The sequence below is a fragment of the Protopterus annectens genome, chromosome 11.part0, assembly GCF_019279795.1.
Source record: "Protopterus annectens isolate FY-2018-M chromosome 11.part0, PAN1.0, whole genome shotgun sequence".
Classification (NCBI taxonomy): domain Eukaryota; kingdom Metazoa; phylum Chordata; order Ceratodontiformes; family Protopteridae; genus Protopterus; species Protopterus annectens.
The window spans coordinates 1038738650-1038760559 of record NC_056745.1 but is presented as its reverse complement, the minus strand read 5'-3'; the positions used below and the strand labels follow the sequence as shown (position 1 = coordinate 1038760559).

Genomic DNA, 21910 nt, shown 5'->3' with positions numbered 1-21910 from the left:
ATTTTCTATCTGGTCCGAGCTCTCCTCGATCCGATCTGTTGCAGCAACAAACTAGATCTGAGTAATGGCAGGGAGGATTGTGGGATATGGGCTGGTCTCGAGCTTCTCTGAGATTCAGAGCTTTGCAATTTGGCCGACTTGGAGCCGAGGATCAGCTCCGAACCCATGTGTAAGAACAAACGGCGAGATTGAACACTCTTACATAGTCCATAGTCATCCCTTTTGGAAAAAACAAAGTACCCACAAACTATCACATATGTGGTAGCCCCCTAAATACGGAAGCTGTAATAAGGGATCTGGGGACCCATGTAGATAGTAACCTCTCCTTTGATAATCACATTACCAAAGTGGTTAGAAAATAATTCTATGTGGCCCACCTAATCACAAAAGGGTTTGTATCATCGAAAGAGGTTACTGGGCCCCTCTACGCATCACTCATCAGACCCATCATAGAGAACAATGTCCCATTTGGGATGTACCTTATAAGACACCTGCAACAACTGGAAAGACTACAGAAGTACCTCATCAAGAGGATCACTGGCCTCAAGCAGATGCCCTATGCAGCTCGACTGAGGAAACTCCAGCTGTACTCGGTTGCATACCGCCTACTCAGAGGTGATCTCTGCCTGACATACAAGGCCATGTTCAACCCAGAATTGATGGACATGCTCCACCTAAAGAAAACCATATCCCCTCGAGTCACACGCTCCAGGGATCTAAACCTCATCACAACAATAAATAGGATGTGCTGGAGGGAAATATTCCTGTCCCAGAGACTTCCCATGCTCTGGAACAAGATTCCAATCTACATTAGGCAGAGCTCCTCGCTAACCCTCTTCAAGAGAAACCTTGACAAGTGGAAGGGAAACAAAGTTTATCCCATGGAGCACTTCAATGGCTCTGCTGGACAGAGGCACAGGGAACTAATCTAAGGGGGCGGCGAAAGCCAACACATTCCGGCTAGGCTTATAAATGCCTTCGGGCAGATAGCCTAGTACCTACCTATGAATCTATAAGTTGTCTACTTAACAGATTAGGTCATGGCTACAATTCATCTCTCAGAAAAACAAAGTGTAAAGACTTCTCATCTTTTTGGAGATGATTTTAAAACTGTATAGTTTCATCAGATGAGGAACTGAAAGCACAACTACAAGAGGTCAAAACTTTTTCAGATGGCATAAGAATGTCATTTGATCTTGATAAACATGCAAAAGCAACCTTTAAAGCAGGAAAACTGCAGTACCAAAACATCAGTTTGGGACAGGAATGTGATATAAAAGAATTTGAGCAAGAGGGAGTGTATAAATATTTGGAAACTGATGAAGCGTCAACAATAAATCATTTACAAATGTGAGCAACACTTAATAAGGAATATTTTAGCAGACTTAAATTAATACTGAAAACAGCGTTGACGGCTAGGAACAAAGTCCGAGCTATAAACCTATTTGCTCTTCCTGTCCTAACTTACAGTTTTGGAGCAATTGATTGACCCCAAAAGGAGCTGAATAGGTTAGACAGGAAGACAAGAAGGATGATTCATGCTCATCAAATGATTTATAAAAATCAGTGTGTGAAGATATGTGAAGGCTGCCAGCCTAGCTAGAAAGAATTCTGTCATTTGTAAATATTAATGTAAGTCACAGGCTTGTTCTCTTAAATGTGAAAAGACTGTAGTGGATGTTGAACTGCAAAAATGTAACAGTGCATTCTGCTGTAAGAAAGCTGATAAGTCAAGCATTTTATGACTGTTTTGATCTCAGAGCCGTGGTGTCTGAACCAGCAGATTATTTCTATTGTTTTAAAACTAGATTTAATTGCTAGATTTTACACATATAAAGTCTTCACCTGCTGTAGTTTCCTGAAAAGGTACAAGCGTACTAAGAAATGTTAATGTAGAGTTTCTGTTAGCCTGGAAAACCAGAAAATTGTTAAGAACGATGTAATCTAAAATGAGTCAGCAGGATGTATTATCAATTTAAAGGACTTTCTCAGAGACAGAGAGAGAGAGAGAGACGCATCATTTTGCATTTGTCTTCAGAACCGACCACTCACCAGCACTTGCTTTGCTCTGTCTATATGTAAGTAGGATCTTAGACTTTAGTGTCTCTCCTAGAAACAGACAGAAAATAGTAAGTTTAGTCTAGCTGTTTTCTATATTTATGTCAGACTATTCTACTGTATTATTTTATTCTCCTGTGATCTCTGAACTCTTTACTAGCACTGTGCAGTAAAAAGTATTGCCTTGTGTTTTATTATTTATTATTAAATATTTTAAACCTTTCAACTGTGGCTGTTTTGTGTAGAGATAATTTAAGCTCTAGAGTACATTGCATGTATGTAGTGATACTGTACAAAGTCACTCCAAATAAGCCTTGTTGCTCAGTCAAACTTACCATTTTGATAATAATACTGCACAGTAATAATTGGACACCCTTTGATAAGGTCCTTTTTAGTAGCTGATAAGTAAGGGTCCTGGTGGCAGTGATTACTACCTTACAGCCTAGACAGAAGGGGCACAGCTAGTGAACCTGTGTCAGCCTTCCCCAGGAGTGTCTGTGTGGTTGTATATAAATCATATCTCAAAGTGTGTGTGTGTGTGTGTGTGTGTGTGTGTGTGTGTGTGTCAGCTACTTGGGCAGGGATACGAAGCACTGGCTGGACAGAGTGTGCTAGGAGGACTTGGCTTGGGACCCTGGCTAAGGACCCCACACTATAGCTGTGCCAGTGGAAGTCTTATTGGGGATCTGGAGAGAAAGGGAAAAACCAGCCCAAGACTGACTGTGATCTCTGTGTGCTCTTAAGGAAGATTGCACTTTACTGTGTGTGTATTTATTATCCTTCCCAATGTGGACGCCCTTCACTTGTGTTAGTGGTGAGGATTGAGGCTCCTTGATTGCTGGGCCAGCACACGGGCGTCACATATCAATTGGTGGGAGTGGTGGAATATCCACACCACATATTATTTGGTTGGTAATTGGCTTGTAGTGGCATGAATAGTGAATTCCTGTAGCTTGTGTACCGTAATCACTGAAGGTGCTTTTGTACTCCAAATCAGCCACGCAATGAATATTCAGAGTTCAGATCACACACATTTTATTTCTTTTGTTAGCTTAGTTATAGTCATGGACAGCAGGCAAGCATGTCAGCAGAGGAGTATGGCAAGCTGTCAAGGCGCCAGTTGGCTGAGATGTGCCAGGCTAAGGGACTGGTGCATGGAAACCTGGCTAAGGCAGACATGATTGCAGCTTTGGTCACAGCTGCATCAGAAAACAACAATCAGACTGGTGGTGGTGATGTACAACACTCAGAGAATGGACAGCTCAAACTTTCTACAGAGGACTTAAAAATCCATCTGGAGCTAAAGAGACTTGAGTTGGAGGTCAGGCGTTTGGAAACAGAAGCAGCAGAGACACTGAGACGTATACAGGCTGAGGAGAATAAAAAACTGCTACGCCTGGATTCCGAGGAGAAGGAAAGGCAGGGGCAGCATGAAAGGGAGATGCTGACTCTTTGCCAGAGTCATGGAGGTAATGGGGAAGGGAGTAACCAGACCCTAGAAGCAGAAAAGATCAGTAAATTTCTTCCGCACTTTACAGAGGGGGATAATTTTGATAGTTTCATTCATATGTTTGAGAGGGTATGTAAACAGTATGATGTTGACCAAAGGCTCTGGATATGGTTCCTGACCCCCTTACTCCATGGTAAAGCTGTAACTATTTTGACCAAAATGTCTGACGTTGAATGTTTTAATTATATTGCTTTGAAGAATTGTTTATTAGAATTTTTTAAGCTAACACCCGAAAGTTATAGGAAAAGGTTTCGTAAGCACAGACCAAGGCAGATGAAAGTGTGTGTGAATATGTTGCTGAACTGAGCACTTACTTTCATAGGTGGGTGAGTGGATGTCAGTTCACCACTTCTGAAGTGCTGGCAGACCTTTTAGTGAGGGAACAAGCCCTTAGCACTTTGCCTGAGGACACGAGGATCTGGTTAGCTGATAGACAATGTGCTACTTCAGAGGAGTTGAGGAAGAAGGGAGGCCTATACCTAGTAAGCAGGGCATCCCTGCACAGGAAAGGGATCCTCAGTACTGCTCATGGGTCTAAAGGAACCCATGGTGGGCAGCCCAGACTGCCCCAACAGAATCTGCCAGTAGCAGGGGAAGTCACTAGTCCAGATACATGTCCAGGACTTAAGGTTAAATGTTTTGAATGTAACCACTGGGGCCATGTGGCATAAAGATGTCCACGGACGTAAGGTGGGAACAAAAGGTGAGAGAGCCAGTAAGTGGGAAAACAAAATGTCAATAGTAGGTTGTCTTGAGACAACAGAGGTACCAAACTACCATCCTGCAGATGTCCTGATAGGGAAGGATTTTGATGAAGCAGTAGCATGTTTTTATGTAGTTACACACAGTCAGGCTTCAAGACAAGCATGTGGGTCTGGTAGCCTGAGGGAAACCCAGAAAGACCACATACTTGCAGTCAGGACTGGTGAGGTGGTTACTTCAGGGAGGGGAGCTACTCTGTAGCAGTGAGACTGAAGATGAGCCACAGCTGCTTGTGGGTACTGATGATCCCTTGGACAGAGTGACTGCAAAGGTAGAGGTGAGTAGTAGTACCCAGGCTGACAGTGAGGCAACACTGTCAGAGGATGCCAGACTTCCTGAGGAAGGGGAGCTGGGAAGGGTTACAATGACAGAGTTGAGACAGGCTCAGCTCTCAGACCCTACATTGCAAGGCATGAGCCAGGTAGCTAGTGAGGCACCTGATTCTCAAGGGAAGGGGGGGATCGGTATACTGGGACAAAGGGTTACTGTACAGACAGTGGACCCGTGAGGGAGGGATAAAAGGTGAGAGGATACAGTAGTCGGTAGTGCCTAAAGCCTACCATCTGTTGCTTCTAGCCATAGCCCATGATGTTCCCTTTGCAGGTCATATGGGCATAAAACATACAAAGAGACGTATTATGCAGAGCTTCTATTGGCCTGGCTATTGGCCTGGAATTTCCAGAGATGTAATAGGGTACTGCAGGACCTGTGAGCAGTACCAAAAGGTAGGCAAGGCAGGAGACAAGGTGAGAGCTCCTTTGATGCCTTTGCCTGTGATTGAGGAGCTATTTCAGAGGGTAGCTATGGATATTGTGGAGCCTCTGAGTACCCCAAGTTCCACAGGGAAAAAGTATATCCTAGTGGTAGTACATTACGCTACAAGATACCCTGAGGTAGTGGCTTTGTCCTCCATTGAGGCAGAAAAGGAGGCAAATGCTTTGTTAGAGATTTTCATTAGGGTAGGTGTCCCAAAAGAAATACTGACTGAGTGAGGTGCCAATTTCATGTCAGACCTGCTGGCTTGTCTGTGGAAGTACTGTGGGGTAAAGCACCTGAAGACCAACCCCTACCATCCCCAGACTAATGGCATGGTTGAGAGGTTAAACTCTACAATCAAGTCCATGCTACGGGCATTTGCAGACCAGTTTAAGAGGGAGTGGGACAAATATTTGCCCCATCTGTTGTATGCTTACGGAGAGGTTCCCCAGGAATCCACGGGTTTTTCACTCTGAGTTGCTGCATGGGCATAGGGTGAGGGGACCTCTAAATTTAATTTGTGATGAGTGGAAAGGTGAGTGTGAATCTGACAAAGAGTCTGTTGTGGCATATGTCCTAAACCTCAGAACAAGGCTCAGGAAACTCATGGGCTTGGCCCAGGAGAAGCTGGTAGATGCCCAACAGCAGAAAAAAGTCAGGTATTACAGGAATGGTCGAGCTAGAGAGTATCCTGAGGGGCAGCAGGTAATGGTTCTCATTCCTGTCAGACACAACAAGCAGCAAGCAGCCTGGGAGGGACCCTATAAGGTGGTAAGAAAGTAAGTGATGTTAACTACATGGTAGAACTGCTAGGCAAGGGGGGCATAGCTAGTTAACCTGTGCCAGCCTTCCCCAGGAGTGTCTGTGTGGTTGTATATACATCATATCTCAAAGTGTGTGTGAGCTACTTGGGCAGGGGACATGAAGCACAGTTTGGACAGAGACAGTGCTAGGAGCACTTGGCTTGGGAACCTGGCTAAGGACCCCACTCTATCTGTGGGGAGTCTTACTGGGGATCAGGCGGGAATAGAAATCAAATCAGAAGTAGATAAAAATCAGGAAGCAATTGAATGTGCAAAAAATGAAAGAAAGAATATAAGGTGAAGGATCAGATGAGACGGCAAGAAATATGGAAAATACATAAATATAGTTGAAAGTATAGAAAACTCTTGGAATAACCTCATGTTGATCAGAACTGAACAAAGGACTGGATAAGGAGAGGCAAATTTAAACCAAAATATGAAAGGTTAATATTGGTGGCCCAAGATAACGGACTACATACATGCTGGTTTAGAAAGTCCATTGAACATGTGGGAGAAACAGACAAATGGAGGTTTTGTAAAACAGGACTGGAAACAGTCACACATCTTGTTGCTGGTTGTTACACACCAATGGCAGAAGGAATGTACACTGAAAGGCATAATTATGTGGCAAGACTGTTGCACTGGGGATTGTACAAACATAATATTGAAATAGCTAAAAAATACTGGAAACATGAACCACGAAGCATTATAGAAAATGATGAAGTTTATATCACATGGGATCATCCATTACCAACAGTTCAAAAAAAGAGATATGAGAAAACCATATACAGTAGTCCATGAAAAGAAGACGAAAGTAGCATTAATCACTGAAATTGCTACACTCAGTGACTAGTATCTTGCATAGAGACAAAAAGTCATAAAATGACAGGATTTGCAGGCAGAAATGAAGGCAATGTGAAAGAAGGATATCCAGACAGTTCCAACAGCAGCAGGAGCAATAGGTCTTATAACAAACAATTTACAATTGTACTTAGATATGTTGCTGATACATGTAAACTCCATACGGTTTGCAGGAGTCGTCATTACAGAGCACACTGCAGGTGGTGTACTTCTGTCTAATATCAAAGATTGAAACAACACTAATTTCATGAACTTTAATCATACTTTGACTTAGGAAAGGAATAGATTCGCATAATGTATTAGAAACCCAAAAGACTTGGAGAAATTAAAAAAGGAGGGTTCTTCCCAGGGGTATCATGAGAATTATAGATGCCATGAGACCCAAAATCATAAGGTATTCCCTCACAGTGACCGAAATCTGAGTGGAAAACTTTAGAAACAGATATAAAGATCTGTTTTTTTCTGTAGAAGAAAAAGTCTTTATACTGAGATATCTAGCTGACATCCCAGGAACACAATCCTAAGTGAAGGAGTGAAGAAAGACTTTAGAATGTTCTTTTGGAATCCCAACTTGTGTAAGAAATCTCTTGCCCAAAAGAGACATTCCAGACACTTTGAAAAAGATTCTATAAAGACAAGCAAGTTGTACCCTGTAGCCTGCAATGAGCCAGTTGATTGGGAGGAGGAGGAGTTGGCATAATTGTTAAGGTATTTACTTCATAGACACAAGGTGCAACGTTTGATTCTCACCTTTCAGGGGAAAATGAACAGACTTAAAATGGCCCAAATGAGCAGCTAGCCTAGTTATTATGAGCTAAAACTGGAGCTGGAAATTTTGTAAATATTCTTGGTGCAGTGGATAGTTCAAAAGGGTAAGGAAGAAAACTGATAAAGTGATCCAGACACACGAAATCTTAAAAATATCTGAAGTCTGGCTGAATAGGGGATGTGATAAGTATCTTTTAAGTCTAGTGTTTCCAGGCCTCTTGAAAGAGAAAGAAGAGGTAAAAGATTGTGAAGTGAGGAAATATCCAGAAATGGTCTCCAAGCATTTTATTTCTTTGGTACTAGGAACATCCATGAATAAAAATCCTTCCCCACTGGGAAGGAGAAACTGGTTCTATCTCTCATTTGGATACCATATGATGAAGAACAGGTTGAAACAAGAATGTCTGATCTTGAAGATTAGGAATGACCATCTGGAAAGGAGGAATTCTCTCCCACTGCCATCTGTAACCTAATGGAAACAAAGATTCAGGCTTTATGGAAGAAAAAAAAATGGGCCAGAGGGGAGGAGGTCACAAGGTCTCTTGGACAGTCATTCAGACTTGTTGGACTGTTTTTGGAACCCCCTTGCCATTCTTCTTAAACGGTTGATTACATGAATGTTTTTGAGACTGTTTTTTGCCAAAACTGAAAAAATCCACTGGGCAACTGGAAAAGGAGTGCTGAAAACTTTTAGAGATTTCCTGGATCAGCTTGTCCCTTTCATCTCATTTTTTATCACCTCTGCAGCAGAGGAGTCAAACACTAAATCTCTATCCAATGGAGAATTTAACATCTCATTTTTATCATCATCTGGCAAGGTTCTGACAATGCAGCCATGCAAACCTCCTCAAAACAGCACTATTGGCCATAGGCCTGGGAGAAGCACTAATGAAGTTGTATACACACACACTGCAAACAATGAGCAATAACCTGTGCAACAGAGGACACTAAGTTATTTGAAGATGATTTTTCCTCACAAAAAGAAACTGTAGATACAGCATTTCTCCAACTTTCACAATCTTGTCAGAACAAACTTTAACATACGAGTCTGACAATTCAAAATTCTGAAAATCACAGTTGCAGAAGTATACAACCATCAATAATTTCCTCATCCTTATCAGAAAGGGTAGGACTGGAATTAACTAAGTGCTTAGCAAAAGTGGGATCAATTAAAGTTACAGCTGCTGAATTAGGTTTGGATAAAAAATTTAAAAACATTGAGGAACTTTATACAGCCTGTCTTTTTAGGGGCAGCTAGCTGACTATCAGGAACATTTCAGGCAGTAACACACATCTTCTGAAGCAGACAGGACCCAGAATTGGTACAGGTTCTGGAAAATCCTTCTGTAAGAACTTATAGTATTTTCTGAGGGACTGAGAAACATCAGTGTTCTCCCACTGAAAACACTAGTACATTCTAGCAACAGTCTCAGACAAATCCCCTCACAGAGAATCAGAAACTGAACTCTCTGTGTCTGAATCAGAAATCTGAGGGAAAAATGTATCTATCCCATCCTTGCATTTTCCTGTTCAGATTCAGAATCTTGAATCTCCTCAGGAAAAGAGGAATCCCTCTTTCTTTCACCAGAAACTAGTTTACAAGAAGGATCAATAGCCTGAGTTAAACCCTAAGCCAGACCTAGTAAACTAAGCCAATGCAAAGAAATTTGAGGAGGAGTAGATACATGCTATTTGATGAGAAAAATGGGGCCAACCATATTACTTACTAATGGCAAAAGCTGCTTCTCCAGGGATGGGCACAGTATTCTGCCACAGCAACAAAACCCTGGTTCATAATGGTTGCAGGTGTTACACCACAGGGATCCGGGCTATAAGACCAGTGGTCTGAGATACAACAAATGGCCACAGCAGAGTCACCCACCTTCAGCTGAGGCAAACTGATAGCCCGCTGTAGTGGCAAAGGCTGTTTGCTTAACTTTTTCTTTTTGTGGCTTAAATAAGGACCAACCATGGGACTGATAGTCTGTTCCATGGTCAAGCCAGAAATGGTACCTCTTCCCCAGGGAAGACAAGAAGCAAACGCCAGTAAACACTACCAATTCACAAAAGTTACCTTTTCTGACAGGAAAAAAATCACTTTAAAACATTATGCCAGCCCCACAAAAGAAATGTAAACAATTTCTCCACAGAAAAAATGTCTTCAGTTACTTATATTACTTTTAATGGAGTGCTATATTTAAAAATACATTATACTCTTGAGACAGTCTGTTAAAACACAATACTTCTAGCTTTAAAATAATTTTCCTGAAAAGGAAAGTAACAAAAACATCACAAAATGAAGGAAATGGAAGCCCCCCCCCCAAACAAATGGAACTCATCTGCCCAGCAAAGGAAAGCACAAGCTAACAGTCAATCCTCAAAAGCTTCAGAAGAGTATACTCTTTGGAGGCAGTAAAGCTTATGACTCTCTTATGATTACTTTTACAAATGACAGTGACATCTGTTCTTCTCCTGCAGCCTCCTCACAAATGTGTTATCTTATGTTAATATTTTTATTTTCTATCTCTCCACCTGGATTATTAGTAAATGCATAACAATGTGATACTAATTCCAATGGACTGCAAGAAACACTGCCTGCTGCCCTGCTCACTAATTGAATAATCATTAATTATTATGCTTAGCAATTGAAAAGTATGTTAGTTACTATGCATTACTGTTATATAATAACAATTCATAACCATCATTGTATCAAAATGCATGCCAGTAAAATCTATGCCAAGTATTGCAACTTTTGTACATTTTCTCGGTACCATCCCAACCACAAATCAACACACCAGATAATGATTATTTGCTACATATTTCTGTAGTGAGTGTTAATTATGTCAGAATCATTAGTAAATGCTTTTTATGCTTTGAGTAGCTTTAGAAGCACATTTTCACAAGACATTATATACAAAATGTATCCATTTCTTCTATCAATTTGGAAATAGTCAACAATTACCTAACTCAAAAGGTCCTGTAGTGCTTGACACACTTTAATGACAGCTAAGCACATTAATGTGCCACTGCCAAAGGTTAAAAAGCAATTCTAGGTACCTCTAACACAACAGCAAAGCATAAAGCACACAATGTTGAAGAAAAGATCTGACTTAATAACAATACGTAAGCAGAAGACTAAGGGGAAAGGAAATTTAAATCAGTACATGTAACATGGAACTAAATGATACAAAATAAATCAGTAAGATTAAATTATGTTTAGCACCAAGAGAAAGAGAGCCAAAGCACTGGGTATTAAATACACATGTCCAACTCTGAAAGAAAACTCCTTTAACTGTGTCAAGTTGAAAAAGCTTCTGAACAGAAGACTATTAACCCTTGTATTTTCAATGAGGTCAAGCCCAACAAGGAACAAATCTTCACTGTTACTTAACCAGAAAGTGCTATTCACAAACACAGAGAATAGGCACACTGGTTACTCAGTACTCAGAATTAAAATAAAGCTTGTACTAATAATTTACCTGCATCACTGTTACTTATATAATGAATTGCACCAAAATAAACTGCAGAGATGAATAAAGAAATCCATTCTCTACAAATATGTACTGTGCAGTTGGGATTAGTAAAGAACAAAACACATAAATGCAAGTAGGTTGCCAAAAGTCAAACTGCCATTTTAACTGCAGACAACTTGTAATAAAAATTATTTAACTACAAAAGTAGAAGTGTACTGTCCAGTCAAACATTCCGACTTCCTGTAACAACCTCTATCTGAACTATTAAGATGAACTAATTAAATCACGAAAAACAATGATAGCTGTTTATATAAGTAAGTTGCATTCAAGACTAAATCAGACACTACTGCATTTTAACCTCAAGCACAAACTGAAAATACATAATGCAAATACCGTTGGGTAACTTTCACCAGATATGCACAAATAAGTGTCCCTCTACTATTTGCAGAAGTAATATATGAGTTCAAGTCAAAGCTGACAACATAAAACGTCAGGTAACTACTCATTGCTGTGGCTGGCTTCAGTGGACATGCTGGTCATGTCTGTCAAACAGCACATTAAGACACATCATGGCACCATGATCAACAAGCAAAAATGCTCACTATTCAGAATCACTGATGTGGATAAGCATACCAGAGACCAAAAAAACAGATATACGCAGCACAATTCCATCCAAGAACAACATACAAATTGGACTGCTGACAAGAAAAAAATAATATCACTTGAGACAAAACAGCAACAGTCCTAATCACATGGGTCTTCAGCAGCTTCAAAGACTGTAGCCAGTTAAGCCACACACTGTATCTCACACACATTGGTGTGTGTGTGTGTGTGTGTGTGTGTGTGTGTGTGTGTGTGTGTGTGTGTGTGTGTGTGTGTGTGTGTGTGAGAGAGCATGCATGCATGTTATTGTGTGCATCCATATGCAACATTATCTTGGCCAAGTTTCACTTACTATGGGTAAGATACAACTGGAAGACACTGGACTAAGAGCACGGTTGGGGGTTAAGCCCTTGTAAACAAGTGACTATAACTCTACTCTGCAGTAGTTCAGTGTAAAGAATTTTTTGATCTGATAAGCGTTGGTTATAACCTGAAGCAATAGTGTGCATTTGTCATAAGCTCTTGCACCTATCTTCTAATCACCCCCACATATTATTTTGTAGTGAGAGGTAGAGACCCAAAGACCACCAGATCATGAAGTAGGATAAAGGAAAGAAACAGACCTAAATCTTTATCTCCAGATGGTTATTTTAAAGCCTTGCATGACAAGATTAAATATATGAATTTTCACCCTAAACCACTGCCTAAAAGAATGCTTAGCTGCTTGTGATTATGTATTCCAGACTTGCACGGCCATTTTGGAAGAAAGATTAAGGATTCAGCTTCCAGACGTTCTGCATCAGGCCTAGCAGATCTTTTTATCCAAGAAAATAAGGGTTTTACAACATATAAATGAATTCTGCTTGACTTTACACATAAGATAAGCAAGGGGAAATCAGTGATGTCTGGCTTGGCAGTTGCTTTCTTTACGGTTTTTGACTGATTAGATTGGGATTATTCTGTGTGAGATGACGTAATAGTATGGTGTGGTACTAGTACCAATTTTCTGCAGAGATACAAGTGCAATATAATAACACAGTTTCAGCAGTACTGGTATGTAGTCAAATAAACACATGCTTTCAGCTTGAGAGCAGTCTTTCTTACTGCTGCTTTGCTCTTCTTGACATCTAACCCTTAGCTTTACACTGATAAAACAGTCCTTGACTACTTTCTAGTCAAAACAAAGGTATTGAACATTACCTTAACAAATACAGTAAAAACTGAAAAGAAACTGTCATAAATTTGACAAGGCCCCTGCATCCCAGATACCACATATCTCTACATGTATTAACTCTGAGACTGCTGAAATGTGGGAGTAAAACAGACTTTAGAGGTCTCAATTAACTTCACTAAAATGTTTGACCAGTCAGGTGATGATGACTTTACATCGATGAACCAAGATTCAATAAGAAATCATTGATGTCTTGACAAAATCAGATGCAATGCTAAGAGTAATCTAGGGGATCTCAGGACTTTGATAAGTGGAGATGAACATTACATGCCGACCTGTCCTATTGTCGGTTACTCATCAAATGGATGAAAGATTAATTCCAGAACATAATACAGAAACTAGATGAATATGAAGAATTGACAGGGAAAAGATGCATCTAAATCAGGTATCTTATTTTCACTTAATAATGAAAATGTGGAGAGGGTGGGGATGTGCCAATGAGGAGTTTAAATATGGATATTTTTTCCTTAACTATGAGACAGTTTGACAGTAAGATCAAATGAACAGAAACTTAGACCAAGCGATTAAACAGCAGTGGACAAATCTCAACAAAGAATGCCAAAATCTGCCATTATATACCATAGCTTTAGTCCTAAGAACACTGCTGTTATTAGGCACACTTTGCAAGTTAGCAGTCTAGAGAGATTGCTGTACATGAAACTTGTATCATTAGTTTTCTAGTGCTGTTACTAGAGGACTGTTTTTGTGTGAAGGAAACATCCAAAGTAGACAATGGAAACAAATGTACATGTTGGCTGGGATGGGAGAGCAGAAATACCACTACTAAAGGAGTATGCAAAAGTGATATCATGTACAGAGGAAGTCAACCTGGTAATGTCACAAAAGTCTCACATGGGCCATATTTCAGACTGGAATATCATTGCAGTAAATTAAGTATTATACCCTAGAGAAACAGTTTCTTAAATCACAGCTCCAACCATGGTGGCAACGTTCAAAATGTGGAGCGATACAAGGAGAACATTAGGGAAGAAACATCTGCACTACCCCTTCCCAATGAAAACTGGAGTCCTGCAGTAACAGCAATATAAAACTGCTTCCAAAGGACATACCACGAAAGTACTAAGAATAAGCACTTTCTTTCTTTAATATTTTCAACATAGAACTTCCTCAGAATCTTTTTACAAACTGTTTCCATACCATTTAAATACTCTCCAGGCTTTGCTCCAAAAACACATACAACCACAACTACCAATCAAAGCACATGCACCCAGTGAAATACAATATTTAAATTAGTTTAAAAAAATCTCATAAAAGAAACATTTCCTGGTATTCAGGATCAATCATTATACAGTAAAAGCAAGTCAATCATAGATCTTAATGGCTTTTTTTACAATCAGAAAATAGAACCAATCACAGATCTTGATTGCCTTTTCCCACCAATCAAACAACAGTGTTAAAATCCATTGTCAACAAGTACTGTGCTCAGACTAATAAAGTAAATGCAGTGAAAAGTGAGCAGGGAGGCAGAGGGGTAATTGACATGTGAAATATGAATCTCCTAAATGTGTGCACACAGCACACACAAAAAAACACTACACAAGAAAATAATTTCTCATAAAATGGCACTCAGCATACATGGTACTGAGGGAAACAAGCTATTCTGAAAAAGGGTGCACTATATTAATAAAAAACAAACAAAAAAAACTTGCTTCTCACTACAACAGTCAGGACACGCTAAGTGTCTGCTGCAGAAATAGTGAAATCCTCTCCTTGAGTCAGTTACTGTGTAAGCCAAAGTCAAGTTTCCTTCAGTAATAGTATAACCAAATTCTTTGAGTGTGCATAAGCAAAACACAAAAAGTACTCAAAAAACACACTGCAAAGGATTCTAGCCAGATACTCTCAAAACTGCCGGAAACAATGCCATAACCTTGCTTTCTTGAAACATGCTGAACTTTCACTATGGTTACCTGAATCACAAATGCAGGAGTAGCTATCCCAGTCCTCAATGCATCTGCTTTTCTCAGGACACAGACTGGAATGACATGCGTTTCCTACTTCACAGCCCTCACTAACATTCTCCTTGATGGCTTTGTTCATGTTTAGTGTTGCAGCACTGGAAGCAGTCTCACCCATTCTCAGACCCTGTACAAAAAGACAGTACGTCAAGAAAAAAAATTCTGCAACACAGGACAGTGACATCATTTGTTACAAACCAGGTCAAGTACTTTACTCTCAAATGTTACAATGGATGGTATCATAAATTGATTCATTTTTAGATGCTGCTGTTTTGTAACCAAGTCAAACAGCCTGAAACAGATATGCTCCCTACTCCTTTTACAGTAAAAGACAGTCTATAGAACACATGGTAGAGATAACCAACTGTATAATCCAAGTGACACTGCACAAACAGACTGACATAGCTGTGGAATATATGGAAAGATGACCGTAACTAATCAAGTAATCCACTTCACTGCCTGCCTAATGTACCTCACACCTCCCATTTCTGCTTGTGCCATATGCAAACAACACTCAGGAGTGAAACAAAAGACGAAATGAACCATATTCTGAACATTCTTACCTGCATGCATCCATGAAAAGCTTTCTCGACTAGCCCATGAGCAACACGAAAACCTCCTGCAAAGATTTCTTTCATTTTCAATCCAGGTAGCTCATTCCCTATATCAACAGTGTTCTATGAAATCAGACAAATTAAACATAAGAATTTAAATAACGTAAGCAGAAGTAATCTAAATCATCATTTTAACAAACTGGTCAGTTATCGCCCTTGATTATGAGCAGGGCAAAGAAAATTATAAAAAAAAATATAGCCATCATTCAACTCAACAATATCACACCTCTAGTGTTTCAAAACTGTAACAATGTGTCTCTACTTTTTATCAACAACTGTCATGAGATCTTTAACACCTGCACAAACAGTCATTAAATGAGGCAGATGGCATTCTGGTGCAATATCACATTTAAAGGACAGAACAACTTCAGTGTAGTGCCATATCCCACCCCTCTACCTGCACCTATTCTGCAGTACCATGTCTGTAAAATAAAGCAATACAAATGCTTTACATGCCAAAAGTGACAGACTGGATCAGCATCTTGATGAGCAAAACATACCAGATAGAGGTGGACGGGGACATATTTAGCTCCAAGTGCAGTAACAAGCAAACAGTTTCCAATTTTGTACCATGAATCGCAAGCTTAGGATAAAAACTTATCTTCTTTTAAGGAGATTCAATAGCTAGTGTAGCAGTAAACTATAAAGTAAGGTGGAAGGTTCAACAGGTAGAGGTGAAGCAATCTGGACATAGCTACACATGTGGCAAATGGATTAATGTGAAAGAAAACAAAAGTTTAAACTTATATTCATAGGCATTTCTAAAATATAGCACAGTCAAAAAAAAAAATCCTAAAACAATCCACTGTAACATTTGCCTTATTTAACAGGAAAATCATAACAGGAGTCATAGGGTCCCTACAAAGCTGGTTTGGCCACAATGAAGCACCTAATGTCATTCTTACTTTGTCCTTTGTCAAATTATTCTCTGATATTAACTTGCTGTGAAATATCTAACACAATATCTTTAATACCGAGTTTTTTCTTTTGCACAGCATAGCTATTATTCTAGGATCTGTATAAGTTATTTCGACTCCCTTTTATTTTACTAGCAAGATTCACTTCATATGCATTGGAAAAAGTTGGTCACAATTTTTAAAATCAACAACTCCATTTGAAAATACAAGTTCTTAAGGAAACAAAGTCTCCCATTCCAAAGTCATTTAGGATTTTTGTTTATTTTTAAATCCAGTTATAAGTCTTGCTATTTGCCCTACTTTCTCAAAAAAAAAAAATGAATGCATACTTATCACACAACTACAGAAGAATCAGAAGACTATCAGTTATGCACATACATCTCAAGTGTACCTCATTACGAGGAATGTACCTCATTTGGGGTCTTAAAAAGTTCATGTTCCTCGAAGTTTCTTGAAGTTCCACATTGAAAGAGTTTGTCACACATTCAGTGTTAGGAATTGTTTAAGTGAAATCCATGGTAATACAAAATTAATCATATTAATTCATTAAAAGATCTTCTTTATAAGTAAAACCAGCATATTTTGACCATCTTATGACCTTCCTAGTTGAAGTTGTTAGTAAGCCATTACTATGTGTTCCACATTTTGTCCATTTGTTCCACATTATGAGGGCTAGTGTTCCTCATTTTGGAGATGGAAGGTTAGAGCTGTGGTTATGCAGAGCATGCAATAAATAACCTGGATAGCAAATAAGAGGCCAGAGGTTAGCCCTCAAAATTAGAAATATCACTACGCAGAAAGCACTAAAGGTGATGCCTACCACCAAACAGCCCAGTGCACTGTGTATGCCAGTGGCAAGAAGCCAATCTGTTTTATGCAGAACATTTAAAGAACTTGTACTTGTCAGTGCACAGTACTGGTAACTCTATTAGGAGGTTCCTAACAGAAGTAAAGCATAACTTAAGTCTCAGTGTTACCTGAGGCTAGGAAAATAAGATGGTTACCACACTAGATCCAACGCTGGCGTGGGAACTGGACCATGTTCCTCTCCAAAAGAGATTTTGTTTCTGTCAGCATCACATTAGGCCTGGACACAGAAATTGGTAGGTAAGCTGTCTAGAAGGCTAAGCAGGAACTCCTGACACTGGGAAGTGATAAACTAGAGAATCTTCTACTAATAGTGGAATTAAAAACAGCTAGATAAGTTGAAACAATACTTTCCTTTGTAATCCTTTAACAGCTGGTCTCTTTTTGCGATTTCACCATTTTCACTAACCATTGTCTATGCAAATAGTTACATTTTCTGTTCTCCTTGACATGCAAAATTTTTCTGGAGTAAACTTCAAATAGCATTCAGTCTAAGCTTTGTGATGTGAATTTAAAGGAACAGTTGCACTAAGTTGTTTTTTTTTTAAATAAAAATGACTCCAGGTGTCACTTCTAAACTGTGTTTAGTTCTAATGTTACACTAAGATAATACATGCACTTTACTTCCTGTTTATCATCTGTACTCATTTCTGTGGAAAAAGAAAAAAAAAAAAAAACTTCAGCAAAAATTTGCAGTGTGTTGACCAAAAATCAAATTAGGATGTAGCATACGTACTGCGATATAACAGCAAAAGACAAATAACTATAATAAATAAAATATATTAATTATCTTTCTTTCACTAGACATTACTATCAAACACAGATTAAAGCACTGCTAACAGTAACAACACTTCTGGAAGTACGTGTAACTGTTTTTCTTCTGGGTTTAGACATAAGTGTCCCTTCAACTGTGATTTGCAAACAACAACATTTAATTAGCTTCATATAACAAATCCTACATCTATAAACACAGAGACAATTTTATTTTCTTACATTTGATAGCATTTCTGAGACTATTTTCCTTTCTTTTTTCACAGCTATTCTATGTACTTATTTTTCTAAGTATCAACTGACTTGTTTGTATACAGATGGAGAAAAAAAGAATCAAACCCTTCTAAAGTTTTCTTAAACGTGATGAGGTAGTCACAGATCAGGAAAAAGTAGTTCGCTGGCACCCTTCTCTTTAAAAACGCAAGAGTAAAGTCTAACAATACTATCACCCAACAAAATAAACTTTAAGCCTAAGTGGGTACTGTGTGAATGTCCTACTTATAATCACCTAAAAATTAAAGCTGCTGCCTTCATCTTTGAATGTATACCAAGCTTCCATTAAAACTGAAAAATCACACCATGTAAGGTACTCTAAATATCAGAGCATCTTTGCCAGCTCCATGGGGTGTTGAAGACGTGGTAAAACTAGAATTATGACAACTTGCATGGGGAAGGGGGAAGAGAGAAAAGATGAGGAGGTGTTTGTACACTTCTCCCTGGGGAAAGGCTGGGATACATGTTCACAGTATGAACTCTATTCTGATTTCCTAGTGGAAACTGGGAAGCAATGGAAGTGCATCCCTTAAAGGGAGTTAGGATGATAAGGTGAAATCACTTGTGGAAATGGGAGATACACTCTTGTACATGCTCAGATTATACCAACCTTCTAGGATATAAAACAGGCATATGAAGTACAGAAATAAATTATCAAAAGTTAGGATCTCCCTGATACAAGGCAGATGACTTCACTGCTTCTATACCTCAAACCCTAGACTCTACACAAATGAATGGGTCCTGCCTCTGGATGAATGAACAGGCCAATTGGATATACAGGGAAGGAACTCAATGGTTCCAAAGGATCAGCTGATACATATATATATATATATATATATATATATATACATATACATTATATATATATATATATATATATATATATATATATATATATATATATATATATATATATATATATATATATATATATATATATATATATATATATATGTATATATATATATATATATATATATATATATATATATATATATATATATATATATACATATACATTATATATATATATATATATATATATATATATATATATATTATTTGGTGATTTTAATCCGGCCTCTTTCTAAAATTCAGTCTGCTTTAACAACGCCCCCTTAGGTATGGTCTTGCAGACTGTCCCCAGACCCTATCTGTCTTAACCCAAAGAGAGACAAAACACATTACTTTGAATAAAATTCTTGCAGACTCTCAGGGTAGACTCATAGCATCTATTTTCAGAATGACCACTGTCCAAACCACACCTCTTATTTAGCTCAGTGCAAAAAGAATAGAAAAACTCCCATGAAAATCAAATGTTAATCACATTTTTTTTTTGCTTTTTGGTTTATTTATATATGTATGCATGTTATGTGAGGAAGTAGACTGATCCACAAGGGCAACAGCACAAGAAGTAATGAAAGCAGTTACACATCATCTCACAATACATTACAAGTAAGACAAATAGCTATAAAGTGAACATAAGAAAGATGAGTGTTACAGAGTTGGAACAACATTCCATTCCATTTCTGTTCGACAACAAGTAGAATGTTGAATAAGTGGATGGAACAGCCTCTACTGGTTTACCTTGCCCAAGAAAATTGGCCTATGGTATAGTCTCAAAAATGTTTGAATATATTAACTGCATTTTTAAAAATGCCCTTATCTCACACAGCAACATACCTCCCAACCAAAGCAATGTGTTTCAAGTAATCAAGGGAAACAATTGATGAAGTGAAGTAAAAATGCTTAATATTTAGTGTACATTCAAAGCTGAGGGCAATAAACAAGATTGCAAGGAGTATAACACTCTAGGCAACAGTTGCAAGTGACTTTGTGATTCAGCCAAAATCACATTCAATAAAAACAATTAAACTCCCTCAGAAATCCCCAAGAAGAGCTGGACAGAGAACAGCTCTCCAGAAGATCCACTCCACAGACTTCTATCCTCATTATAAATGGATAATTTATCACTGATCTCATTTATATAGTAAACACCTGTGCAGAATTCACAGCAGACCTGGATATGTCTTAGTACCCACCACTTAAAGCATATTCTGTTATGTAGTTTTCTATACACTTCTTTTTTACTCCATCATTTTGATACAAGGTACTGGGATGCTCAATGAGCTGAGCACAAACCAGTCATATTACAACTTAAAGTACAGTTATGTATGTTAAACTTACCATAACAGTAATAGCCTTAGCTATATGGGTTATAACCTGCCAAGGATATAATGTTCGGTGAGCTAACAAAGCTTCAGGGCAACTTTTATTTCCCAAACTGTTGGGCAGGTTGAGCTGACCTAACTAAAAGACAAATTTGAGCACAAAGCTCTTCAGAGCTTTCCTGCCTGCAGGGAGAGGGAGGCCAAACTCTGAAATGACTATGACAGGAACAACAAAAAAATAAATGTCCACATAAGGGCATAAAAAACACACCAAAAAACAAGGGGATGGAGCAAGAGAACAGCTACTGCAGCAGTGATCATTCGAATATCCACTGTTATGGTACTTACACAACTGTACTACGTTCTTCATATTCATCACTTCTGCAGTAGCTTTAGCCATACAGAAATATTACCATAGCTAACTACATTTGAGAGATGAAAGGAGAAGGGAACAGTCCTAGCAAAGCTCGCTCTGAACCTAGAGAAGAAATCACTCTTAAAATGTTTTGTAAAAGTATGTATAGAAGACCAAGTAAGCAGCTTCTAGAATATTTCTAGAATCTAATTATTTCCAGAAAGTTTTAAATGAAGCCAAGGCCTTGGTAGTGTGTGTCTGGACTTAGCATGGAATAGATTTCTTATGGTGAATATAGTGAAAGGTAACCTTAGATAACCATTTAGAAATTGTCTGTTTTGACACAGGCTGCCCCTTCTTGTTACCTTCACAAGACAAATAACTGATGCAAAGATCTGAAAGATTTAGTTCTGTCAAGATATTACCTGAGTTTTCTGTGGACGTATCCTCTCTCTCATTTTTTAGGTTTAGTAAAGAAAATGGGGAGATAGAAAGCATGGCTTAGAGCAGTCTCCAATTCACTGACGTCATCAAGGTCAATGAATACATAGGATCATAAGAGGTTACTAGGCTATCGACCCTGAGGTCATTTCAAGCCTAGCCGTTTCATTCTAATATAATACCATAGATTCTCTATGTAGATCAATATGTATGTACACTTTTAAGAGGCTATCCAGGTAGTTTTCTGGCCAGTTCCCTCCCCAAACTGACATCGCCACGATTGTCCTAAAAACCCACCCATGCTGTGATGTCACAGCTCTCTGGTCCTTCCTCTACCCATACAGAAAGTAAAGGCTAGAACAAGGAAACAGTCAAGTCTCCTGCTGTGAGCTGTCAATCACAGCAGGTAACAGCTCAAATCACCCTTAGCACTTTGACAGCTGGAGAAGTTAGGTGTGAAGGGGGATGGGAGAGGAGTCAAAGTAATACAATTCAGGCTTCACAAAAGACTGAAATGTAGCCATTCTACAAAGCAGCAGTAAAAAGCACTTTGAAAGTCTGTTCGGTGGCAATTGCACTGCTTGTGTTTTAAGTAGTCACTGAATGGTATGAAATGTTACTTTAAACTAATTGAAAGACAGCAGTGCATGCATGTAAAATCAATGCAATGACAGGAGCTTTAGGAAGAAAGAGGCCT

The 21910-nt window shown here is 38.8% G+C and overlaps 1 protein-coding gene across 1 annotated transcript in view; it reads right to left on the bottom strand.

Moving 5' to 3' along the window:
• The window catches only part of CELSR1 (cadherin EGF LAG seven-pass G-type receptor 1), a 2549932-nt gene that overhangs the window by 530820 nt on the left and 1997202 nt on the right, over positions 1 to 21910 (bottom strand). Inside the window, exons 11-12 of the mRNA XM_044088384.1 lie at positions 15368 to 15481; positions 14757 to 14931 (exon numbers count right to left, since the gene is read on the bottom strand). Of these exons, the coding sequence (XP_043944319.1) occupies positions 14757 to 14931; positions 15368 to 15481 (289 nt within the window). The remainder of the gene's footprint in view (positions 1 to 14756; positions 14932 to 15367; positions 15482 to 21910) is intronic.